The sequence below is a fragment of the Bos indicus genome, chromosome 18, assembly GCF_029378745.1.
Source record: "Bos indicus isolate NIAB-ARS_2022 breed Sahiwal x Tharparkar chromosome 18, NIAB-ARS_B.indTharparkar_mat_pri_1.0, whole genome shotgun sequence".
NCBI classification, from domain to species: Eukaryota; Metazoa; Chordata; class Mammalia; order Artiodactyla; family Bovidae; genus Bos; species Bos indicus.
This window is the reverse complement of record NC_091777.1, coordinates 56,524,177-56,546,553: the sequence shown is the minus strand read 5'-3', so window position 1 is coordinate 56,546,553 and position 22,377 is coordinate 56,524,177. Positions and strand designations below refer to the sequence as shown.

Genomic DNA, 22,377 nt, shown 5'->3' with positions numbered 1-22,377 from the left:
AGGACTGATGCTGAAGCTTCAATACTTGGCCACCTGATGCAAAGAGTTAACTCATTAGAAAAGACCCAGATGCTGGGCAAGATTGAAGGCGGAGGAGAAGGGGGACGACAGAGGATGAGATGGTTGGATGGCATCACTGACTCCATGGATATGAGGTTGAGCAAGCTCTGGGGGTTGGTGATGGACAGGGAAGCCTGGCGTGCTGTAGTCCATGGGGTGACAAAGGGTCGCACACAACTGAGCAACTGAAGTGAACTGAACTTCCTAAACAGAGTCTCCACCTTCCGCCACTAGGGGGCAGTGTGTTATAATTAAAAGCTTTGAGCCACAGAGATTAAAAAATTCCAACCCTCCAACAGGTAACAATTATAAACTCTGGGTAAGACAAAACAATTACTGTCTAGGCCTAACCCAAAGTTAAATTAGTCTCATGACATATTTTACTAATGCTCCTCTTTAACATAGGATTCATTTTCTCAGCTTTTCCTGTTAATTGTAATCTCCAGGACGAATATACTTTCCAATTGATTTGTAATCCTTTAGATATGTTTGGTTACACTGGAGACAAGAGCAAGGACACTGTCCCTTTGAAGGAAGTTGTTGTTCAGTTGCTAAGTCGTGTCCAACTCTTTGCCACCCCATGGACTGCAGCATACCAGGCTTCCCTGTCCTTCACTATCTCCCAGAGTTTGCTCAAACTCACATCCATTGAGTCAGTGATGCTATCTGACCATTTCATCCTTTGCCACCCTCTTCTCCTTTTGCCTTCAGTCTTTCCCAGCATCAGGATCTTTTCCAATGAGTCAGCTGTTCGCATCAGGTGACCAAAGTACTGGAGCTTCAGCTTCAGCATCAGTTCTTCCAGTGAATATTCAGGACTGATTTCCTTTAAGATGGGCTGGTTTAATCCCCTTGCAGTCCAAGGGACTCTCAAGAGGCTTCTTCAGCACCACAATTCGAAAGCATCAGTTCTTCAGCACTCAGCCTTCTTTATATTCTCTCACATCGGTACATGACTACTGGAAAAACCATTCAGTTCAGTTCAGTTCAGTCACTCAGTCGTGTCCGACTCTTTGCAACCCCATGAATCACAGCACTCCAGGCCTACCTGTCCATCACCAACTCCCGGAGTTCACTCAAACTCACGTCCATCGAGTCAGTGATGCCATCCAGCCATCTCATCCTCTGTCGTCCCCTTCTCCTCCTGCCCCCAATCCCTCCCAGCATCAGTCTTTTCCAATGAGTCAACTCTTCGCATGAGGTGGCCAAAGTATTGGAGTTTCAGCTTCAGCATCAGCCCTTCCAATGAACACCCAGGACAGATCTCCTTTAGGATGGACTGGTTGGATTTCCTTGCAGAGCTTTGGCTATATGAACTTTCATCAGAAAAGTTATGTCTGACTTTTAATATGCTGTCTGCTGCTGCTGCTGCTGCTAAGTCACTTCAGTCATGTCTGACTCTGTGCGACCCCATAAACGGCAGCCCACGAGGCCCCGCCGTCCCTGAGATTCTCCAGGCAAGAACACTGGAGTGGGTTGCCATTTCCTCCTCCAATGCACGAAGGTGAAAAGTGAAAGTGAAGTCGCTCAGTCGTGTCCAACTCTTAGCGACCCCATGGACTGCAGCCTACCAGGCTCCTCCATCCATGGGATTTTCCAGGCAAGAGTACTGGAGTGGGGTGCCATTGCCTTCTTCAATATGCTGTCTAGGTTTGTCATTTTTTCCCCCCCCAAAGTGAAAGTGTCTTTAATTTCATGGCTGCAGTCAACATCTGCAGTGATTTTGGAGCCCAAGAAAATTGAAGGCTGTAAGGTAATCTTAATTGGGGAATAATTTCTTTAAGGAGGGTTTTCACCACTTCAGAGGCTTTTTCTGTCTGGGTGGGAAATGCCTCCACTTGTCCTGAAAAAAAAGCTGTCCACATGCACAAGCTGGTATCTGAAATTTCCCACAGCTTAAGGCATTTGAGTAAAGCCTATGTGCTGATCCTCAGTGGACAGACTGACTTTGTGTCAACTCTGTGTCAACTCGCTCCCTTCCTTTTCTTCCTGTATGATAGATATTCTCTTGGGTTTCTATTACCATTAAGTGACAACTGTCTTTTTCTCACCCTGATGTCATATACAAATGCTTGCACCTAGATAATTCCATTACTCTTCCTTGCTTCACCACAGAATAGCTATAGAGCCATTCAAAGACTCCTGTAAAACCATACATAGCAATTGAGCATCTCTAACCATTAAAAGATGACTTTTGGCCTTGGCATCCACCAAGTGGGCTGAATTCTGGGATAATTCCTTTAGTGATTTTAGGATCCAAGTAAAACCTTTCTCTTCTCCCAGTTTGGGACAGGGATGGACAGGTGTTTGTGTGTGTATCAGCAAGTGTGTCTGTATATGTGTATCTGTGTCTGTCTTCCTTTCCTCCATTTGACATCAGTGTGTAAATAAAGAAATGGTACCAAAGCAAAATGAAATTAAAAACCCCAGACCACAAGCAGAACTCTAAATAAATCCTCAAGTTTGGCCTCGAGGTTTTACGTATCACAAGAACCATCAACTCAACCCCTGGGCAATGTGACTCCTTGGAGAGCTGCTGTGTCCAGACCAATGACCCAGGAGACTGCAGATGATGGAATTAACACAGCAAAGGTGATGGTACACGGGGCACAGAGTCCCAAGATGACCCCTCCCCAACCCTCTTGTGGAGATCCTAACAGGTACTGTGGTCACACATTGTTACGCATTAAGTATTATGTGCCTCTCAGTCACGGGTTTGTAGCTGTAATCAGATCATCTACCCAAGATGTGCCCTAGAGGGTTTTCTTTAGGGATAGTCGGAACATTCCTCAATTTGCAGAGACAGAAACACAAGAAAAAATAAAACGCACACAGCACACACAAACGCCAGCATCAGACAAACCGGTTCACAATTCAGGGAAAAGTTCAGCAATCATTGCCTCTCTCCAACAGGGTACCCCACTTCAACACAAAACAAACTGGCTTATTCTGGAGGGAAAAAGCCCCACCTGGAAGAAAAGTTTCCTCCGGAAATGACTTGCCCTGTTGTATGGAACCCAGCGGCTCCCACAGGTCAATTTCTTGCTCCAACTGCCAAGCGATGGGGCAGCTGGTGTTGCTTTGGGGGATTCTGAAGGGAAGATCCTCAGGACAAGTGGTCTCACAGCTGCTAGGGATTTACCCCAAAATTCCCTAACAGGGGTGGGTTGGCTAGGAGCAAGGAGGCTCCCAGTTGGCTTTGCCAAAACTGGTACTGCTCCTCCCACAACAGGCCAATAAATCAGAGATGAGTTGTCAGGGCAAAGAATAGTGACTTTATTCACAAAGTCAGCAGACCAAGAAGGTGGTGGACTAGTGTGTCTCAAAGAACCATTTTCTCTGAGTTAGAATTCAGACTTCTTTTATACTAAGAGGGGAAAGAGCAGGTCCGGGTTCTGGGTCAGAGCCTGGAGGGGATGTGTTCATTTCTTCCTTCCCACAATCACCCACAGGTGAACCTAGGTAGGTTTCCCATGAGTTACACAGGTATTCTGGCTTAATGCTCAGTATCTGGGAGGCTATGACAACCCTAGAGAGCATATTAAAAAGCAGAGACATCCCTTTGCTGACAAAAGTCCGTCTAGTCAAAGCTATGGCTTTTCCAGTAGTCATGTATGGATGTGGGAGTTGGACCATAAAGAAGGTTGAGCACTGAGGAATTGATGCTTTCAAAATGTGGTGCTGGAGAAGACTCTGGAGAGTCCCTTGGACTGCAAAGAGATCAAACTAGTCAGTCCTAAAGGAAATGAATCTTGAATATTCATTGGAAGGACTGATGCTGAAGCTGAAGCTCCAATACTTTGGCCACTGATGCAAAGAGCTGACTCACTAGAAAAGACCCTGATGCTGGGAAAGACTGAGGGCAGGAGAAGGAGATGATAGCGGATGAGATGGTTGGATGGCATCACCAACTCAATAGACATGAGTTTGAGCAATCTCTGGGAGACAGTGAAGGACAGGGAAGCCTGGCATGCTGTAGTCCATGGGGTGGCAAAGAGTCAGACACGACTGAGCAACCGAACAATAACCTGGGAGGCAGGGTTCCCCGAGATGGGTCATTATGTATAATTTAAGGAACAACCTCAAACCCTGCCCAACCCCTAGAGCCCCCTCTTCAAATGCCTAGTCCCTTCCTTCAGCCCACAGCAGTCCCCCAACTCCCAACACGTTCCTCTTCCAGTCACAGCCCCCGAGGCCCCTGTCCCCCCTTCAGAGAGACACGCAGCTGAGGCCCCAGCACTGGATTTTATTGCCTCCCTGGCAGAGAAGAGACATCCTTTGGGCAGGTGCTGGGGGCAAGTTCAGGGCACCCAGGGGTGTGTTTCTCCGTTGTGTGGGATGAAGCTCAGATTTGGAGCTGGGGGGTTAGTGGAGGCCTTTGGAGGCTGAGCCTGATGTCGGGGGGCCTTGGTCTGGGCTGGGAGACTCTGCCAGTGAGAAAGGGGTGATCCCTCATCTCATCATTTGGGCCTGTGAGCCCCTTTGGGGAGCTGGGAGGGGCTGCAGTGTCTCAGGGAAAGAAGTTGACCCAGTGGTGAGTCCGTGGAGCGCCCAGGGGCAGGGGGACGCTGAGGTCGGTGTCCACCTCCTGCAGGGCTGGACAGGTGGGGGCCTGGCCACTGGGGCGCCCCAGGTCAGCCCGTGGGGCGACAAGGCGGCAGTGGGCTCATGGGGCTCAGAGCTCGTCGTGGTGCCGTGTCAGATCCTCGCCATAGTTGGTGGCCTGGCTGCCCACGAACATGTTCCAGTTGCCCAGGATCTCAGCCTTGCTCAGACGCCCGTCCTGAGGGGGTCAGAGGTCAGGGGACTGGCAATGGACCCCATCCGGGAGGCTCGTCCCTGAAACTAAGGATGGCCTCCCTATCTCCATCGCCCTCTAAGTCCCTGTCCCCCTCTCTTCTCCCTCCCCATCTCAAACTTTCTGTCCCTCTTCCTTTCTGCAAACAAGAACCCCAAAGCCCCAGGCCCGGGTTTTGGTCATTTCTGCGCATCCCACCCACCCGCCAGCTGGCCCCGTCCACGCACCTTGTCCGTGTCGCTCTCGTGCAGTAAGTGGTTGGCCTCCACCAGGGGCTGGTCCTGGGCGGGGGGCAGCACCCAGTGGCCCACCTCACTCCCGTCCAGCTTCCCGTCCTTGTTCAGATCCCGGAAGTCCCGGAACTGCTCCCGCTCGGTCTGCACCCAGGCTGGCTCCTCCTCCCCGGGCTCCGCCGTGTACAGGTCAGCTGGGATGGGGGAGTCGGGGGCGAGAGGGGGTGACATCAGGGGCGGTTCCCGGGACCTCCCAGCCTGGTTCTGACATTTCCGGATCCCGGGCCTTTCACTGTCCTTTGCCTTAATTTCCTCTTCTGTTTAAATCTGATTAGGAACAAACCTGATTTACAGCTGATCTCTTATGCATGCATGCTGTGAGTGCTAAGTTGCTTCAGTCGTATCTGACTCTTTGAGACCCCATGGACTGTAGCCCACCAGGTTCCTCTGTTCATGGGGTTCTCCAGGCAAGAATACTGGAGTGGGTTGCCATGCCCTTCTCCAGTGATCCCTATGCTACACTTGAAACTGACTGCACTGATGGATTGGTCGTTCGATTGATTGAATCATCCATCCACTTGGTTGATACACCCGTGACACAAGAGTGTGCACTGCTTAGCACATGGTAGGTGCTCATGTGGGGGAGGAATGTGAAGGAGGAATGAGTGAAAATTTTTATAGGTGATCTTCTGAATCTACACTATGAACAGCTCACCACATCCAGAACATCCCTCAAGATTCTAGGAGCCCCTCCTTTGTGGCAATCATTTGTAAATGTTTGCAAAACCCTTCACCCCAAGGGCCCACAGATAGATCTGGAAGACATTACAAGCAGACAAGTCTTTTTTTATACCAGACACAAAGCCACCATAATTAGGACAGAATGCTTTCTTCTCCTCAGGGTTTGAACCAGGGAGCTGTCTTAGAGATGTCATCAAAGATGGAGCAAGCAGGGGAAAAAAATAATGGAGCAGGTGCTGGGCACACAATTACCCAGTTAACCTTCAGGCTTTTCTTTTTTCCTGCCACACCTCACGGCTTGCAGAATCTTAGTTCCCCAACCATGATCTGAACCTGTGGCCATGGAAGTGAAAGCGCCCAGTCCTAACCACTGTACCCCCAGAGAAGTCCCAGTCATCATTTCTTATGGGAAATGATGACCACAGTAACTGGAAGTTACATGGGGTTCTTTTTTTTTTCTTGGAATTGTGGTAAAAAGCCGACAACCTAAGATTCACCATTAGTGACACTTAGCACATTCTCAGTGTGCAGTCACCCCCTCCCTCTAGTTCCAGAACATCTTCATTTCCCCAAAAGACACCTGTGCCCATTCGGGAGTTACTCCCTATTCCTCCCTCCCTCCAGCCCCCTGGAAACCGATTATCTGATTTCTATCACAATGGATTTTCCTACTCTAGACATTTCAGATAAATGGGATCACGTACGATGTGGCTTTTTATGTCTGCTTCTTTCACTTGGCCTGATGTTCTCAAGGTTGATCCACATTGTTATATGGATGGTGCTTCATTCTTTTTTACAGCTGAACAGTATTCCATGGCCTGGCTGGATCCCCTCCTGTTTACCCATTCATCCATTGATGGGCATTTGGGTTGACTATATATATAGCTCCTACATGGTAGGTGGTCTATTATCTCCATTTACAAGATGAGGAAACTGAGGCGCACGGTAGGTGCTTGATACATGCTTTTCTGGTCTGGCACACCAAAGGAAGTCAATAAATGTTTTCTGGGCCTGGCACCCAGTGGGTGTTTGATCAAGATTTGCTGGAGGGCTTCCCTGGTGGCTCAGTGGTAAAGAATCTGCTCGCCAGTGCAGGAGTCATAGGTCTGATTCCCGATTTGGGAAGATCCCATATGCCCCGAGGAAACTAAGCCTGTGCACCACATTTACTGAGCCTGAGCTCTAGAGCCTTTGTGACGCAGCTAGTGAAGCCCCCATGCCCTACAGCCTGTGCTCGATAATAAGAGAAGCCACCGCAATAGGAAGCTCGTGCACCGCAACTAGAGAGTAGCCCCCACGCTCTCCGCAACTAGAGAAAAGTCTACACAGCCACAAAGACCCAGCACCGCCAAAAATAAATAGAAAAATACATAATTAAAAAAAAATGTGCCCAAACCCAGCAAGTATACATCATCGGTAAAGGCCCCCCAGGCCTGACCCACAGCTGATGCTCCGTGAGTGTTTGGGTGAATGGATTCTGGCAGCCTCCACTCCAGAGGGTCTTTGTTCTAACGGCTGATACGTATCAGCTGCTACCCTTGGCTGTGGAGAGGACAGGCATCCTCGGGGGGAGAGTTTGGCCCACTCACCGATGTACTCCTCCACTTGCACGTAGCCGTCTTTGTTCCTGTCCAGATCCTCCAGGGTTTCCTGGGGAGAAAGAGGCATCGGGGCTGAGAAAATGCAGAAACAGAGGAAAGCAGTCAAACAGGACAAAATAATAGGAGTTTGGTCGTTAAGTTCCTCTCAAGAGCTGTAGATAATATTCTGAGCCATAGAGACGTCCCTGGTGGTCGAGAGGCCAAGACTCTGCACTCTCAATGTAGGGGACCCGGGTTCGATCCCTGGATGGGGAACTAGATCCCACATGCTACAACCAAGAGTTTGCATGAGGGTGTCCCTGGTGGCTCAGTGGTAAAGAATCTGCCTGCCTAGAGCCCGGGAGCCCCAACAACTGAAGCCCACACATCCACGCTCCACAACAAGAGAAGCAATGAGAAGCCTGCTCACCGCAAGCAGACAATGGACCTGCTCACCGCAACTAGAGAAAAGTCTACACAGCACTGAAGACCCAGCACCACCAAATATAAATGTAATAAATTAATTTAAAAAAAAGAGTTTGCATGCCACAACTAAGACCCAGCGCAGCCCAATACATAAAAATAAATACTAAAAAAATATTCTGAGCAATATCCTTTGAGATGTCTAATGTAATAAAGATACTGAAACCCCCACCAGGTGGAACAGGTGGAAGAATTTAACTACCCCTAGCATGGGCAGGGGGACAGGGGAAATGTCTGGACTTTCCATTCAACTTTGCTATGAACCTAAAATGGCTCTAGAGATTAAAGTCTAGTGGAAAAAAAAAAGAGGGAGAAGAGAAAAAAAAATCCTGTCACTCTAGAATACAGACAGAGTTGGCAAAAAAATCATAAAATAATAGAAGATGGGGGGCAAGCAGAAATGGCCTCAGAGTGGACACTCCATGTCTAGGGTCGGAATTTTCCTGGGATTCAGCTTGGACAGGGTCTCCTCTAAGGCAGTTATGGAGGGGGGTGATTTTCTGAAGGTAGCCTGGGTGCTTGGATCCCAAATGTGAGCACAGAAAGGGGGAGGCCAGGGACTTCTCTGGTGGCCCAGTGGCCAAAAATCCATGCTCCCAATGCAGGGGACATGCATTCAATCCCTGGTCGGGGAATGGGATCCCACATACCACAACCAAGAGTTTTCAGGAAACAACTAAAGATCCCACGTGCAGCAACAAAGACCCAGTGCAGCCAAATAAATAAATAAATATTAAAAAAAGAAAAGTAAGGGAGAGGCCAGATTAGGAGATATTAGACACTAGGGGATGGAGGGTGGGCACTGGGGCCCCCAAGGTAAACGCTGGGACGCAAGTCTTGGCGTCAGAAGCCTAGGTCCCGGGAAGGGAGGTAAGAAGCCGGATTCCTCAGGCCCCACTCACAGCAATCACAATGTCCCGCATGTGAGGGAACTCCTCAGGGTGCAAGAAGGCCGTCAGCTCCTCCCGAGTGGCCATTGAGTCCCCATCCTGGTCAGCCACCCGGAAACGCCGCTCGTCCCGAGCCAGCATCTTCTTGTAAGTCTCCGCATCCTCCACATCATGAAATTCTTCACCTGGGGAAGGAGGGGTTTTGGTGGACTGGGCTTGAAGATAGAGGGATCTAACTCAGGGGAATCACGGCAGGGAGACCTCCACCGATTAATAATAATTAACAGTAATTAACCTTGTAGTGAGACCTGATGATGTGCTAAGCTCTTTATCTACAAACTGCAATTCATTCTCCCAAGAAGCGACTACAGTGAGTTATTTTGTTTGTCCTCACTTTATGAAGAAAACTGACTCTCAGAGAGAGGAAATCACTTGCCCAAGGTTATGCAGTCAGGAAGGATGGACTGTGAGTTGACACTGGCCCTCTGGGCCCTGAAGTCACACTCTGGTGCAGTTTACTGACTCAGCTTGCTGGGAACAGAGGAAGGGAAGAGCATTTTCAGCAAAGGAAATGATATGTGCAGAGTACAGAGGTTTGCAGAGCATGGTGAGTTCAGGGGAACTGCAGAAGATCCATTTAGCTGGGACAGAAAATGCAGAAAATTGAAAGTGGAAGGTTGGCTGAGGTGGGGCTGATGTGGGGCTGAGGTTGGGTGAGCCTGAGGACCCTGGGGAGTCATGGGAGACTGTGAGCAAAGGAAGGTCAGGGTCAGCTCTGAGTGTGGAACGATACCCCTGAGGGTATGTGAAGAAGTCTGGAGGGGGGCTGGGGTGAGGGTTCAGGTGCCAGAGGATAAGAGCCATGTTGGGGCAGAGGGCTTGGGCCTGGTGATGATAGGCGGAAATTCAGAGGCAGAGGCAGAGGAAATGGCTTTGGGGTTCTCAGGATGAGAAGTCAGAGGTCAAAGGTCAGGTTGATAGGGCTCCGGCGGTTAGATGTCCCTGGTCAAGAAACTGAGGTACCCAGTGGATGTCAGAATGAGAAACCAGAGATCAGGGATTGGGGGTGGGCCCTGGTCAAGGGTCAGAAGTCAAAGGTTAGGGATCTGGTTAACGTGGCTTGAGGTTCTCAGGATGAAGGTGTCACAAATGTCGGGGTCACGGTGTGTGAGGGGACCAGGGGTCGGTTCTCGCCGCGTACCCGGCTCATAGTGGCCGTAGGTGGCGTTGCGCAGCTCCTCCCAACCCACACGCCCGTCGCGGTCTGTGTCGTACGTGTTCCAGGCCGCGCTCACTGAGTCCCGTATGTGCCGCTGCTGCGTGTGTGCAATCCACGAGCGGAGCTCGGCCAGCGACACCCAGCCATCCCCGTCCCCGGCGCGGTCCATGCGGTCCACGATGCGCCTGCGAGCCGGAGTGGGCGCACGTCAGTCTCGGACCCCGCCCACCCCGGGTCCCGCCTTCTTCTAGACACTGGAGACACAACCCCAAATAGGACTGAAAATGCTGTCCCCGCCGGCAAACCGGGGGGAGGAGTCTGTCAATCCCAGGACCACTCCCATCTTAGGGCTCCGCCCTCTCAATCCAGGCTCCGCTCCCAAAGGCGATAACCTCTCTGCCGAGACGCAGCGGGCCTGTGGCTGGCGCTCCGCTCTACAACTAGCCGGCGTGGGGGAAGGACCCATGACAATCCAGGTCCAACCCTCCACTTTGGCCCCACCTCTCAACCCTGCGCACGTTCCATCTCTCACTTGAAAGAGCTGGGAGGGGACGGAGGGCAGGGAATCACACCGCGCCCATCGCCCGCAGATTCCCTGTCCCAAGATTCACTCTGAACTCCGACTGCCAGGGCAACACGCGGTCCGGACCGCTCCCCGTCTCTGGCCCGCCCCCTTCCCTGGCTCCGCCAATCTTCTGGCCCGCTAGCCCCTCTAGCTCCGCCCTCTTCCCCGCCCCCTCCCTGGCCGCGCGGGTCTATCTCAGGCCAATAGCCCTGCAGTCCCGAGGTATGCTCCTCTTGCGCCTGGTTTTTCCTAGCCGTTATCAGGCTTTGCCCTATGACTCTCACCCCCAACACGGCGGGCTCGGCCTTCATCCACTCCTCTCCGAACTCCAGCCTGATCCTGCACACCTCTCTGTCTCAGGTCAAGCCCCTTTAGGCCACCACCTCATGCCCCTTTTCTCAGGCCACGCCTGTCGGTTCCCAAGTCCCATCCCTGGTAACGTCCCGTCATTGGTCTGTGTCCTCGCCCGACCGCTGACGGAGCCCTTCTTCCTGTCTCCATCCCAAAACCCCTTGACCCAGTCCCCAGAATCCAATTTGAGATGGCCCTGCCTAGGTCGCTGACCCGTCCCTCCAGCGTTATGTTGTCTCTGCTCTGCTCCGGCTACCCAGAGGTTCGAGCTGTGGTTAAGAGCTCGGACTCTAGAGCCAGACATTAAGATTCAAATCCTGCTGCCTCTTCTTGCTGGCCGTGTGACTGTGGACACGTCATATAACCTCTCTGTGCTTTAGTTTCCCCCTCTGTAAAATGGGAATACATAATAGAACATACCTCAGACTGAGGATGTTGGGATTAAATGAGTTAAGCCTGGTAAGCCCTTTGAACGGTGCTGGGCATTGTAGTAAGCGCGACCACAAACGCATTAGCCTACTTCATCCAACTCCATCCATGCACAACATTCCAGTCAGCATAGCTGACCACTACGGCTATCTCCACCCTGAGTCAGGATACCCTGGTCTCTTATCTCCCACCTGGAAGACTGCAGTCCCTTCCTCAATGGGCTCTCTACTTCTTGCTCCCTATAGTCTGTTCCCTGCATGGCAACCAGAGGGATCCTGTTAAAATCAAAGTTGGCTCACCTCCTCCTTCAGAGCCATTCCATAGCTCTCATCTCACTGGGGCCCCAAAGGCCCTGCACAACCTGATCTCTCTCTCTTCTCTCTGCTACTACCTCCTACTTTCTCCCTCTGCTCACTGGGTTCCAGTCACATAGACCTCTCCCTTTTTCAGATACACCAGGCACATCATTCCCCCTCCTGCCTCAGGGCCTTTGCACTTACAGTTCCCTCTGCCTGAATGTTATTCCCCCATATACCCACGTGGCTCAAATATCACCTTCTCACTGAAGGCTCCCCTAACCTCCCTCTTGAAAATTACTATCCTCCTTCCCCTCCATCTCTCTCCTACCCCAGACGAGCTTGACTTTCCTCTGGAGTGAGTTGGTCAAATTCCTTGGCCACTTCTCGTCCCAGAAAAGCCTCATGATCGTATTGGAAGTTCCCGTGAGCGTCATCATGAGGGGCTTCGCTCAGGGGGGCCGCGTGGTGCACCCTCCCCTGGCCATGAGGGCCGGCGTCAGGAGATGGCTTCCCCTGGGCTCCACGCCTGAGCAGTAACAGCAGCAGCAGAAGTGAGGGTGGCCACATCATCAGTCCCTGAGGAGTGGCGGAGGCTAGGAGTCAGGGTCACAGAGGAAAGGACAGAGAGGGGATGGGAGGGATGGGACGGGGTGTGGGGTGTGGGGTGGGGGGTGGGGGATCCAGGACAGGACAGAGTGCTGGTAGCTGGTTGCAAAGTTTGGGCCTGAAGAAGGGACAGGAAGGGGGAAAGGAAGGCAGGATTCTCAGAGGTTAACCAGCTGTGGGGACTGAATCCTCTGAGGAAGTCCCAGAGAAGTACCCCAAGAGGGTAGGATTCAAGCAGGAGACGTGGCGCACTTCCCACGCGTAGTTCAGGGCAGGGTCGTGGCCAGAGAGAAATCTTGCAGGTTCCCGGGCATCGCTTTCAGCCTGGTCCCCAATCCTCCACCCAAGCGGACCCAAACCGTCCTCCCTGGACAGGCCACCCGCCTCCGCCTCCCTTTACCGGGTCAGATAGCTTCACTTCGCTCTCTACGTTCCACCCTGCGTTCTCCAAAAAGATGCCCAATTTGGCGGCTCTCCAGTCAGGCCCCGCCTCCTGAAGTGCAGAGGCCCCGCCCCCCAGCCAATGAGCGCTCTTGAGGACCTTACGGGGCGGGGTCAAAGAGAGTAGGGCGGACCAAGGGCGCCCCTCGCCACGTCCACAAAGGAAAGCGCGGCCCCGCGAGGCTCGGCCCCGCCCCTTCCCGGTGACGGCGAAGTGGGCAACTCCGGAGAGACACGGCCGGGGGAACTACAACTCCCGGCAGGCGTCGGGGCGCCCTGCCCGACCACCTCCAGTTGCTCTAGCTTCAAAGCCTCACGGGAGATGTATTTTAATCTCTTTCCCTTTGTCCGCAGGTTTTAGGAAGGGAACCTAGGAGCCAGAGGAGGCTTTCCTTTCCCTCAAGGAGGGAACACCTCTTCTGCTACACCAAGAAGTCAGATCAGACTCCAGCCAAGAATTCCTCAAAATGCCTGGCACAAACATCCAGTAAATATTTGTGAAATTTATTCATTAAAAATACATGACTTGGTATATAAAGTTGGCAAATTCCACCATGGCAACAAGTTAGCCTCAGGAGAGATTTGAAGCCCAAGGCTTACACCATTTATCCCCCCTCGCAATTCCCTAAAAAAGTCGAAACGATGAGAACACAACGATTCGGGCCCAAACCCATGTTATATGTGGAGCTGGAAAAGAACCATATATATCAGGAGGGGGATCTGAGGCAGATCACAGGAGGAGAAATCCAGAGGGAGGACATCGGGCTCCTTCCGGAGGCTCAAAAATACCAGGATTCCCGGAGGTCTCACAGCATGAAAAGGACCTGAGGACATTAGCTGGTAACAGCCAGGATGGGGGATGATCGGCAGTTGCTGGGAATGCATTTTTATCCTAAGATTCACCATCCTTGGACAGGCCGGGAGTGGGCAGGAGGGCCCCTACATCCTCCCCACGGAAAGAGATCCAAGGAGCTGAGAAAAGAGGGACAGGGGAGATCATTAGAAACTTTGAAATCCTCCAAGTCTCTGCCTGCCCCTCCCCACGTGTGTGTGTGTATGTGTGTGTGTGGTGTGTGTTGTTTGTGTGTGTCTGTGTCTTTTTCAGTCTCTGTCCTACTCTATGGATTTCTATCCCCCTCTGAGTCTCTTTCTCCCCTCCAGTTTTCTTTCTCCCCATCTCTCTCTGGGTCTCTGTCCCCCTCTGTCCCTGCAGGAATGAATCTCCCTATTTTGGAGGGGGTCTCTACCCCTCTCTCTGAGGCACCTCCCTCTTCCTGTCCCACACCTGGCAGCCCCTTCCTCATCCTTCTCCACAGGAGAGCTCCTCCCGCAGCCACTGTCAGGAGCAGGAATAAGCCGATGACGATCCCCACCACTGGCACCGAGGTCCTGGCTGGTGATTCTGCAGTCAGACAATGTTGTGAGATATTTAAGGGACCCTCCGCCACATCTGAGTCAGGACAGGGGATGGGGGGTTCGCAGTCCCTCCCAACCCCAGAGATCCCAGCACCAGGTTGTGGGGAGTGGGTGTGGGTAAAGGGAAGGCCACTCCCAGGATGTTCTAGATCTAGAAAGCCCCCAGGTTGGATATAAGAACCAGCTGTAGCAAGAGGGGTCTCAATCACTCTGGTCAAGGGACCTGTAGCAGCAGAGTGGGCGGTGTTCCAACTTGGAGAGGAGGGGTGGGCACAGAGCAGTAAAACATCAGACTCATAGAGGCCTGGCAGCAGCAGACAACGAATGGTCAGACTCCCTGAAGACTAGCAGCAGCAGGACGGAAGGTGGTCAGACTTAGGGAGGACGTCCCATAGCAGTTAACGAGTGGCCAGAATCAACGAGGCCAGCAGCACCAGGATGGAAGGCACTCAGACGTGGGGAGGCAAGCAACGCAGGACAAGAGGCTGTCAGGCTTTGGACGAACTGGCAGCGGTGGGGCAGAAAGCAGTCAGACTCAGGAAGGGTTGCTGCAGCAGAGGGAGAAAAGACAACCGGAAGTCGGGAGCACAGTTCCCCAGGAGGACCTCACCCAGCTCCACCGTGAGGGGCTGGGCCAGCCCCGCGTGCTGCACCACGCAGCGGTAGTGGTGCTCGTCGCCACTCTTGACTGTGAGTGATGACCAGGCGTAGAAGGAGCCGTCGCCGTTGGGGCCCATGTCTATCTCACCAGAGCCAATGGCCAGCCCGTTCCGCAGGAAGCGCAGCTTCAGCTCAGGTGGGTAGAAGGAGAAGGCGCTGCAGGTGAGCACAGAGAAGCCGGGACTGCCGGGTCGGGCCTTCAGGCGCATGGAGGGTGGCTCTGCAGACGAACAGGCAGACAGGCCTAAGCCCCAGGCCCAGGGACCCCCCAGGACCAGGCCCAGAGTTGCGCAGAGATGGAGAGAGGCCTCCATTCCTCCCCCTCTACCCAGCAGGTCTCACCATGTGCCGTGTGCTGCTCTGTGCTGTGTGCTCAGTCGCTCAGTCGTGTCTGACTCTTTGTGACCTCATGGACTGTAGTCCACCAGGTTCCTCTGTCTATGGGACTCTCCAGGCAAGAATACTGGAGCAGGTTGCCATTTCCTACTCCAGGGGATCTTCCGGACCCAGGGATCGAACCTGCGTCTCTTGCATCTCCTACATTGGCAGGTGGATTCTTTACCACTGTGCCACCTGGGAAGCCCCCATACTACACCTGATCGTGCACTATGCTGTCCTGAGCCTAAAGGCCTTCTTAGGGGTACTGATATCCAACCTGCCCACCACAAGGGTATCCATCTCTCTTCCAGTCCTTCCTACAATGACACACGCATCTACCATGGGATGTGCCAGGCACTCTTCCAGACACTGGAGATACAGCAGTGAACAAGAGAGACAAAAGTCCCTGTCCTCATGGAGCTTGTGTTCTAATGAGAGGAGTGTGTTAGTTGCTCAGTCGTGTCCAACTCTCTGTGACCCCATGGACTGTAGCCCATCAGGCTCCTCTGTCCATGGGACTCTCCAGGCAAGAATACGGAAGTAGCCACTCCCTTCCCTACGGGATCTTCCCAACCCAGGCAAAGAACCCAGGTCTCCTGCATTGCAGGCAGATTCTTTACCACCAGATTCTCTGAGCTACCAGAGAAATGAATATTTGTGTATATGTAAATGAAAGGGAGGAGTTTGCTGGTGGTCCAGTGATTAAGAATTTGCCTTCCAATGCAGGAGACATGGGTTCGATCCCTGGTTGGGGAACTAAGATCCAACATGCTGCAGGACAACTAAGCCTGAGCACTGCAACTACCGAGCCCATGCCCTACAATTAGAGAGAAGCCCACTCGTCAAAATGAAGACCCCGAGCACCACAAGGGAAGATCCACAACTAAGGCCAGACACAGCCAAAAATAAATATTTTTAAAATAAATGAAAGGGAAACAGGCTATGAAAGTGTGGTGAGGGAAAATAAGACAGGCCCTACAGTCATTCAATAGATAGAGGATATGAAAAATTTCAAGCCAGCACACTTGAAATTTAAATGAACTTGACAAATTCCTGAGAGACACAATGTTCCCGAACAGACACAAGAAGAAATTTTACAATTGAGTAGTGGTCCTATAACTATTTAAAAATTTTAATCCATAATATAAAACTTCTTGACAGATAAATTCCAGGTTCAGGGACTTTCCTAGTGGCCAGTGGTTAAGACTGTGCTTCCAATGCAGGAGGCACAGGTTTGATCCCTGAGTAGCACAGCCAAAAAAAAAAATTGAGCCATGTACTTTTTTTTTTGGCCACACTGTGTGGCATGTGGGTCTACTTCCCTGACCAGGGATTGAACCCTTGCCTCCTGCATTGGGAGCTCAGAGTCTTAACCACTGAACCACCAGGACAGTCCCTGAGCAGTGTACTTTAGATAGGTAAGTCACACCTCAAGAAAAAAAACAACAAAAAATGAAAGATGCTATAATGAATGAATGGACAAAAAACAGGGGCATGAGAGACAATAATGGGGGTACGACTGGGGGGCACCCTTTAGCCAGGGAGGGCCCTACTGAAGAGTGGACATTCAAGGTCAAACCTTTAGCATGAGAAGGACCCAGTCCTGGCCGGAGCCCAAGAAAGAGCATCAAAAGCAAAGGGAACACTGGGGACTACTCTGGTGGGCCAGAGATTAAGAATCCACCTTGTAATGCAGGGGACAGGGGTTTGATCCCTGCTCCGAGAACTAAGATCCCACATGCCGTGAGGCAACTGCATCTGGGCACCACAGCTAGAGAGAAGCCTGCAGTGTTGCCACAATGATGACCTGACACAGCCAAAAGTAAATTAATTAATTAAAAAAAAAAAAAAAGGCAGCGGGAACAGCTGGTGCAAAGGCCCTGAGGGAGGAAAGAACCTTACATACTGGAGGAAAGGGAGAAGTCCAGTGTCACTGGGGGCATTGTGAAATTACAGTGGTGGAAAGCAGCCAGACCATGCAGGGCTTGCAGGCCTCGGAGGCAAGTTTGGATTTTCATCCAAGATTAGCGTGAATCTGTGGTCTGGTTTTAAGCATGGGTGGGATGGGAGCTCATTTATGTTTTAAAACATTCACCTGACTCCTGGGTGGAGGAGAGTCTGAACTGAGGGCTGAGATAGAAGCAGGAAACTCAATGTTGGAGAGGCTGCGGACAAAAGAGCTCTAAACTGCAGCCCTTGAATTCCCTAGACATGCCTGTAATTATAGCTCAGAGTGACACGTGATGGATGGAATGGAGGTCACATAAGGTCCTGCGGGCGTCTGAAGGAGGCGAGAGAAAAACCTCAGGGCCAGAGTGGAACCTGACACCAGTGGCCTCTGGCACCAGAGAAACTGGCAAAGGTGGAGAAATGGGAGGGCTGGGGCGAGCTCAGGGGGCTCTGGGTGACTGTGTCTGGCTGAGTGGGGCAGATGGAGACAGGCGAGGCTGAGGTGAGGGGCAGAGGCCATGCCACGTAGGATCGCAATGCCAGGGGCCTGAGCCGTGCCCCGAAGGCTCTGGGAGCCACGGGAGGGCTGTGTGCAGGAGAGGGGCTGGAGACCACAAGGGGTGGAGGAAGACCCTCAGAGACGTGATTGTGGGCGAGCAGGGTGGACTGGAGTCAGGGGCGCCGACGGGGAGAGGCTGGGGAAGAGGATGAGGCCCTGGGAATGGAGGGGGCCTGCAGTGATCAGGGGTTGCTCACCTTTCCACTCCAGGTTGCCCCGGCCCCTCTCCAGATGCCCCAGCAGCCGGTGTGGGCAGGAGTAGAGGAGGAAGGTCTTCTCCTTGTTGACCGCCTCTGGCTGCTGCGTCCACTTGATACTGACAGTCCGGGACTCAGGCCAGTCACCATCCCAGATGCCCAGCTTGGGGTCAAACATCATGAACTCCTCGCCGTTCAGGGCAAACTTGGCCACCGGCACCGAGACATTGTCAGGGCCCAACTCGCAGCCCAACAGGCCCTGCATGGTGAAGGGGCCTGGGGTGCCCACACACGGATGAGCGGCCCGGGAGCAGGGGTCCGCCGTCCCCTCCTCCCTCAGACCCGGGATCCAGGCTCCCCGCCCAGGAAGTCCCCGTCTCACCTTCGCCTAAAGCTTGGAGCGCTTCGAGGAAGAGCGTCTCCTGGTTCCTCAGATCCATGGTCTCTTTCTCCCAATACCAGGACACCTGGCTTTCCCAGACCCACGCGCCGTAGGGCTCAGCCTGCGCCCGTAGATTATTGTAGCTCAGGTACTGCTGGGGCCCCAGCCAGCCCGAAACCCAGAAAGCAGGGGTCCCCGCTGCGGGGGCCGACACGGCGGTGAAGTGGTACTGGAGCGAGCGATAGTTCTCTGCCGGCGAAGAAAGCAGATGGGGCGGGGGACCTAGATGGGACAGACACCCCGGGAGAGAAAAGACCCCCACCCCAGACAGAGGGGCCAGACCCTGGCGGGGTGGGGGGGGGGCGGAGTCCCAGGAAGAAGGGGACAGGTGTTTTCCAGACAGACCGCCAGAGGGAGAAAAGATCGTGGGAAACCAGACGAAATGCGGCCGAGAAGGAAGTCCCCCTGCTCGAGCTGGGGATCTTGGATTTCGGTCATTTCCCGGAGGCTGGCACCTCCCTCGTGCCCGGCAGCCCCTCACCTGCGCTCAGCGCCCCAGGCAGGAGGACGAGCAGCAGACCGAGCCCCCAGGGCTGAGGCCGGGGAAGCCGCATCCTGAGTGGGAGACCTGGGGCGGGAGGGGGCACGTGACTCCTCCGGACCCCCGGCCCGCCCCTCCCGCAGCTCTGACCCGGCCCGGCCAGGCCCGGCTCGGCTCGGCTACCCAGCTCGCCCGCGGCTGCAGGTGGAGGAGCTCGATCCCGCGGGGAGAATGACAAGGCCCTCCTCCTCGATGAACTTTCACCCACTAATTTGATCCGCGCTGGTTAATTAGTTACAGAGCCTGGATAGGCTGAGATTCCTGGCTCAGACTTCGGCCCCGCCTCCTCCTCCTTCCTCCTCCTCCCTCAGACCGCGAGTTCCGTCCCCTCCTCCCTCGAACCCCAAAGTCCAGATCGCCGGCTCCCTAGTCCCTGAGACCCGGGAGTCCTGCGCCCGGCCCTCTCCTCCCTCGGTCTAGGGGCCCCAGCTCTGGACTCACTCACTGGCAGCCGCGATCCCTTCCCTCTGCGGCCCCAGCCGGCTCCCGTGACTGGAGACCCCAGTTCCTCTCTCACATCCTGTCCAGAGACGACGGCTCTTCGACTCCAGGAATATCCAACCCCGCCCCTACAGCTGTAGGGCACACCCCGGGCCCAGGGCCCGGTCTGGCTGAGTGTCCGTCTCTGCCTCTCTCGAGAAACTTTTGTCTTTTTTTTTTTTTTTCTCTCTCTTGCACTGTTGCTCCCTGATTTTCTTATCTTGAGAATGTCAGCCACCCAGCAAATTCATGACAAAGTTGAGAATCAGTATTATCCGAGTGCCAAATTTGGAGGTCTGTGTGGGTCCCCTCCTTACCTCCTTGTCTGCCCCCCATCCGAAAAGGTCACTAACGCCTGCGGTGATAAAAGTCCTCCAGCTTCCACATTTCTTCCTTCCTCCCGCAAGGGGCCTCTTAAAGTGCCCCTGCAATTCCTTGATATCTTCTGGTATGACCTCAGTAATGCACAGACCCAATATTCTACACCATACTTGGGACATCATCCAGCCTCCCACTTCCAGCCCACATTCCTGCTATAACGCTTCCATTCACTTGTTTTATTGTGGTAAAGTGCCCAAGACAAAGGAGTTACTATTAGTGACATTTGGTGCACTCACAATGTTGTGCAACCATCACCACGATCTAGTTCCAGAACTTTTTCATCATCCCAAAGGAGATCCCAGACACATTAAGTGGTCCCTTCTCCCCCCTGCCCCTGCAACCACAAATTTACTTTCTGTCACCATGGATTTGCCAATTCAGGACATTTCAAATTAATGTGGCATTTTATATCTGGCATCTTTCATTTAGTGTACTGTGGGGTTTTTCTTTTTTTGGCCTCCCCGCAGGACTTGCAGAAGATCACAATGAAAATGCAGAGTCTTAACCACTGGTTTGCCAGGGAATTTCCCAGCATGCCGTTTTCAAGATTTAGCCACATGGTAGCATGCGGCAGGACTTCGTTCCTCTTCACGGCTGGATGATACTCCGTCGTATGCATTGACCACACTTGGTTCATCCCTTTAGCAGCTGATGGACATTTGGTTGTTTTCACTTTTTTGGCTATTATGACTAATGCTGCTGCAAATATTTTCTTGCAAGGTTGTTGTTGTTTTTTTACATTTTTTTTCCCTGCATGTTGCTGCTGCTGCTGCTAAGCCACTTCAGTCGTGTCCGACTCTGTGCAACCCCACAGATGGCAGCCCACCAGGCTCCCCAGTCCCTGGGATTCTCCAGGCAAGAACACTGGAGTGGGTTGCCATTTCCTTCTCCAATGCATGAAAGTGAAAAGTGAAAGGGAAGTCACTCAGTCGTGTCCGACCCTCAGCGACCCCATGGACTGCAGCCTACCAGGCTCCTCCGTCCATGGGATTTGCCAGGCAAGAGTACTGGAGTAGGGTGCCATTGCCTTCTCCAGGAGTGGACTTGCTAGGTCATATGATATATTAGTCAGGGTTTCTTGGAAAAACAGAATCAACAGGATGTGTATATATAGAGAGAAAGAGACTTAGTGTAAGAAATTGACGCACGTGATCGTGAAGACTTGGCGAGTTCAAAATGTGATAGAGGTGGCCGGAAAGAATTACAGTTCAAGTCCAAAGGCAGGCTATCTGGAAAACCCAGAAGAGCTCATCTTGCAGATGAAATCTAAACGCAGTCCGCTGGCAGGGTTCCCCTTTGCTTGAGGGAAGGTCAGTCTTCCACCTTCGACTGATTGGATGAGGCCCACCCACATTATGGTGGGGGGTGGTCGGCTCTACTCAGAGTCCACTGATTTCAGTGTAATTTCACCCCCAAACACCCACACAGAAACATCCAGAATAATGTTGGACCAAACATCCAGGCACTGTGGCCCCGCCAAGTCGACACGTCTTTAACCATGTACTTGTGCGTGCTTAGTTGTGTCCGACTCTTTGCAACCCCGTGCACAGTAGCCCATCAGCCTCCTCTGTCCATGGGCTTCTGCCAGTCAAGAATGCTGGAGTGGGTTGCCATTTCCTCTTCCAGGGGATCTTCCCTACCCAGGGATCAAACCCACAGCTCCTGTTGCTGTCTCCTGCATTGCTGGTGAACCAGGCAAGAAACTTTCCACATTTCTCAGGAACTTGCTGACCTTCCCTCTTCTAAGGACGCTTGTGATGACATTGGTCCCACCTGGATAATCCAAGATCATCTCCCCATCACAAGATCCTGAATTTAATCACATCTTCAAAGTTCCCTTTATTAAACAAGGTCATGTAATCACAGGCTTTGGAGCTCTAGGGCACAGGCAGCTTTGGGGAACACTATCCAGCCTAGCATGGTCACAGTCATGGAGGGTGCCCTCCCTTGGCTCTGCTGTAGAGTCCCCATTCAGGTCTTCCTTTCCTCCTGTCAGAATGACCTCGGGGTTTAGCCATGAGGCCTCTCAGAGGTCTGACCTGAACATTCCTCATAATGTTCCTCCTCCTTGCTTCAAAAGAAAAAGCTCTCAAGTTCCCTTAATACCCACCAGGAATCGCTGCTAAGTGTCGTGGAACCTTCTGTGTCTTCAGGGACCATTTACAGCATCTGCTGCCTGTCTCATATGCTCTAATGATCCCGGCTCATGCATGTTTTTTTTTGGGGGGTGGGGTGGCATTTGCAGGGTGTGCCATGCAGCTTGCAGGATCTTAGTTTCCCTGATCAGGGATTGAACCTTGGGCCCCAGCAGTAAAAGCACCGAGTCCTAACCACTGGACCACCAGGGAAGTCCCTTTGCCTATACCTTTTAGATTCCGTGGGGTCCTACTATCACATCGCCAGGGGCCCCTGATAAAGTAATAGAAAACAGCAGGACAGTTATGAAATGTGCAGAGCCCAGTGGGAAATGAAAATATGGGCGCTTAGTTCCAACTTCAAAACGAACCAAGGTGCCTTTGGAACAACAGCACAGGGAGCTCACTCATGATGCCGCCCTTGGTGTCTGGGGACATAGACCCTGGCAGTTCTGAGCTGTCTTCCTGAATCACCACCTTAACATCGACCCCTCCTCTCTCCCCTGCACTGTAGCGCCCCCTCCTGACCCAAGGATGCAATCA

The 22,377-nt window shown here is 52.6% G+C and overlaps 2 protein-coding genes across 6 annotated transcripts; both read right to left on the bottom strand.

Moving 5' to 3' along the window:
• Positions 1 to 4,286: 4,286 nt before the first annotated feature.
• On the bottom strand, positions 4,287 to 12,804 carry RCN3 (reticulocalbin 3). Its single transcript, XM_019979315.2, has 7 exons — positions 12,655 to 12,804; positions 11,977 to 12,224; positions 9,987 to 10,189; positions 8,798 to 8,970; positions 7,422 to 7,482; positions 5,086 to 5,285; positions 4,287 to 4,843 (listed from the first exon to the last, which is right to left on the bottom strand). The coding sequence occupies exons 2-7, from the start codon at positions 12,216 to 12,218 to the stop codon at positions 4,736 to 4,738; spliced, it is 987 nt and encodes a 328-aa protein (XP_019834874.2). The 5' UTR covers positions 12,219 to 12,224; positions 12,655 to 12,804; the 3' UTR covers positions 4,287 to 4,735.
• A 374-nt stretch (positions 12,805 to 13,178) lies between these two features.
• Positions 13,179 to 19,428, bottom strand: FCGRT (Fc gamma receptor and transporter). 5 transcript variants are annotated; one of them, XM_019979312.2, is made up of 7 exons: positions 19,284 to 19,428; positions 18,779 to 18,865; positions 18,238 to 18,486; positions 17,856 to 18,131; positions 14,722 to 14,991; positions 13,981 to 14,097; positions 13,179 to 13,667 (listed from the first exon to the last, which is right to left on the bottom strand). In XM_019979312.2, the coding sequence occupies exons 2-7, from the start codon at positions 18,849 to 18,851 to the stop codon at positions 13,588 to 13,590; spliced, it is 1,065 nt and encodes a 354-aa protein (XP_019834871.1). In that variant the 5' UTR covers positions 18,852 to 18,865; positions 19,284 to 19,428; the 3' UTR covers positions 13,179 to 13,587. The 5 variants fall into 5 exon arrangements, with proteins under 5 accessions (XP_019834871.1, XP_019834870.1, XP_019834872.1 ...); XM_019979311.2 differs by having other exon boundaries at positions 19,280 to 19,417; XM_019979313.2 differs by lacking the exon at positions 19,284 to 19,428 and adding an exon at positions 18,962 to 19,102.
• Positions 19,429 to 22,377: the final 2,949 nt, after the last annotated feature.

What these genes read in the sequence shown, in the direction of transcription:
- FCGRT (XM_019979312.2), bottom strand. Translation starts at nt 18,851, where the DNA reads ATGCGGCTTCCCCGGCCTCAGCCCTGGGGGCTCGGTCTGCTGCTCGTC. An exon ending in GCCTGGGGCGCTGAGCGCAG is followed by an intron (nt 18,487 to 18,778) that starts GTGAGGGGCTGC and finishes CTTCGCCGGCAG; the next exon opens with AGAACTATCGCTCGCTCCAG. An exon ending in GCTCCAAGCTTTAGGCGAAG is followed by an intron (nt 18,132 to 18,237) that starts GTGAGACGGGGA and finishes TGGGCACCCCAG; the next exon opens with GCCCCTTCACCATGCAGGGC.
- RCN3 (XM_019979315.2), bottom strand. Translation starts at nt 12,218, where the DNA reads ATGATGTGGCCACCCTCACTTCTGCTGCTGCTGTTACTGCTCAGGCGT. An exon ending in GAAAGTCAAGCTCGTCTGGG is followed by an intron (nt 10,190 to 11,976) that starts GTAGGAGAGAGA and finishes TCCGGCTCGCAG; the next exon opens with GCGCATCGTGGACCGCATGG. An exon ending in TGCGGGACATTGTGATTGCT is followed by an intron (nt 7,483 to 8,797) that starts GTGAGTGGGGCC and finishes CTTTCTCCCCAG; the next exon opens with GAAACCCTGGAGGATCTGGA.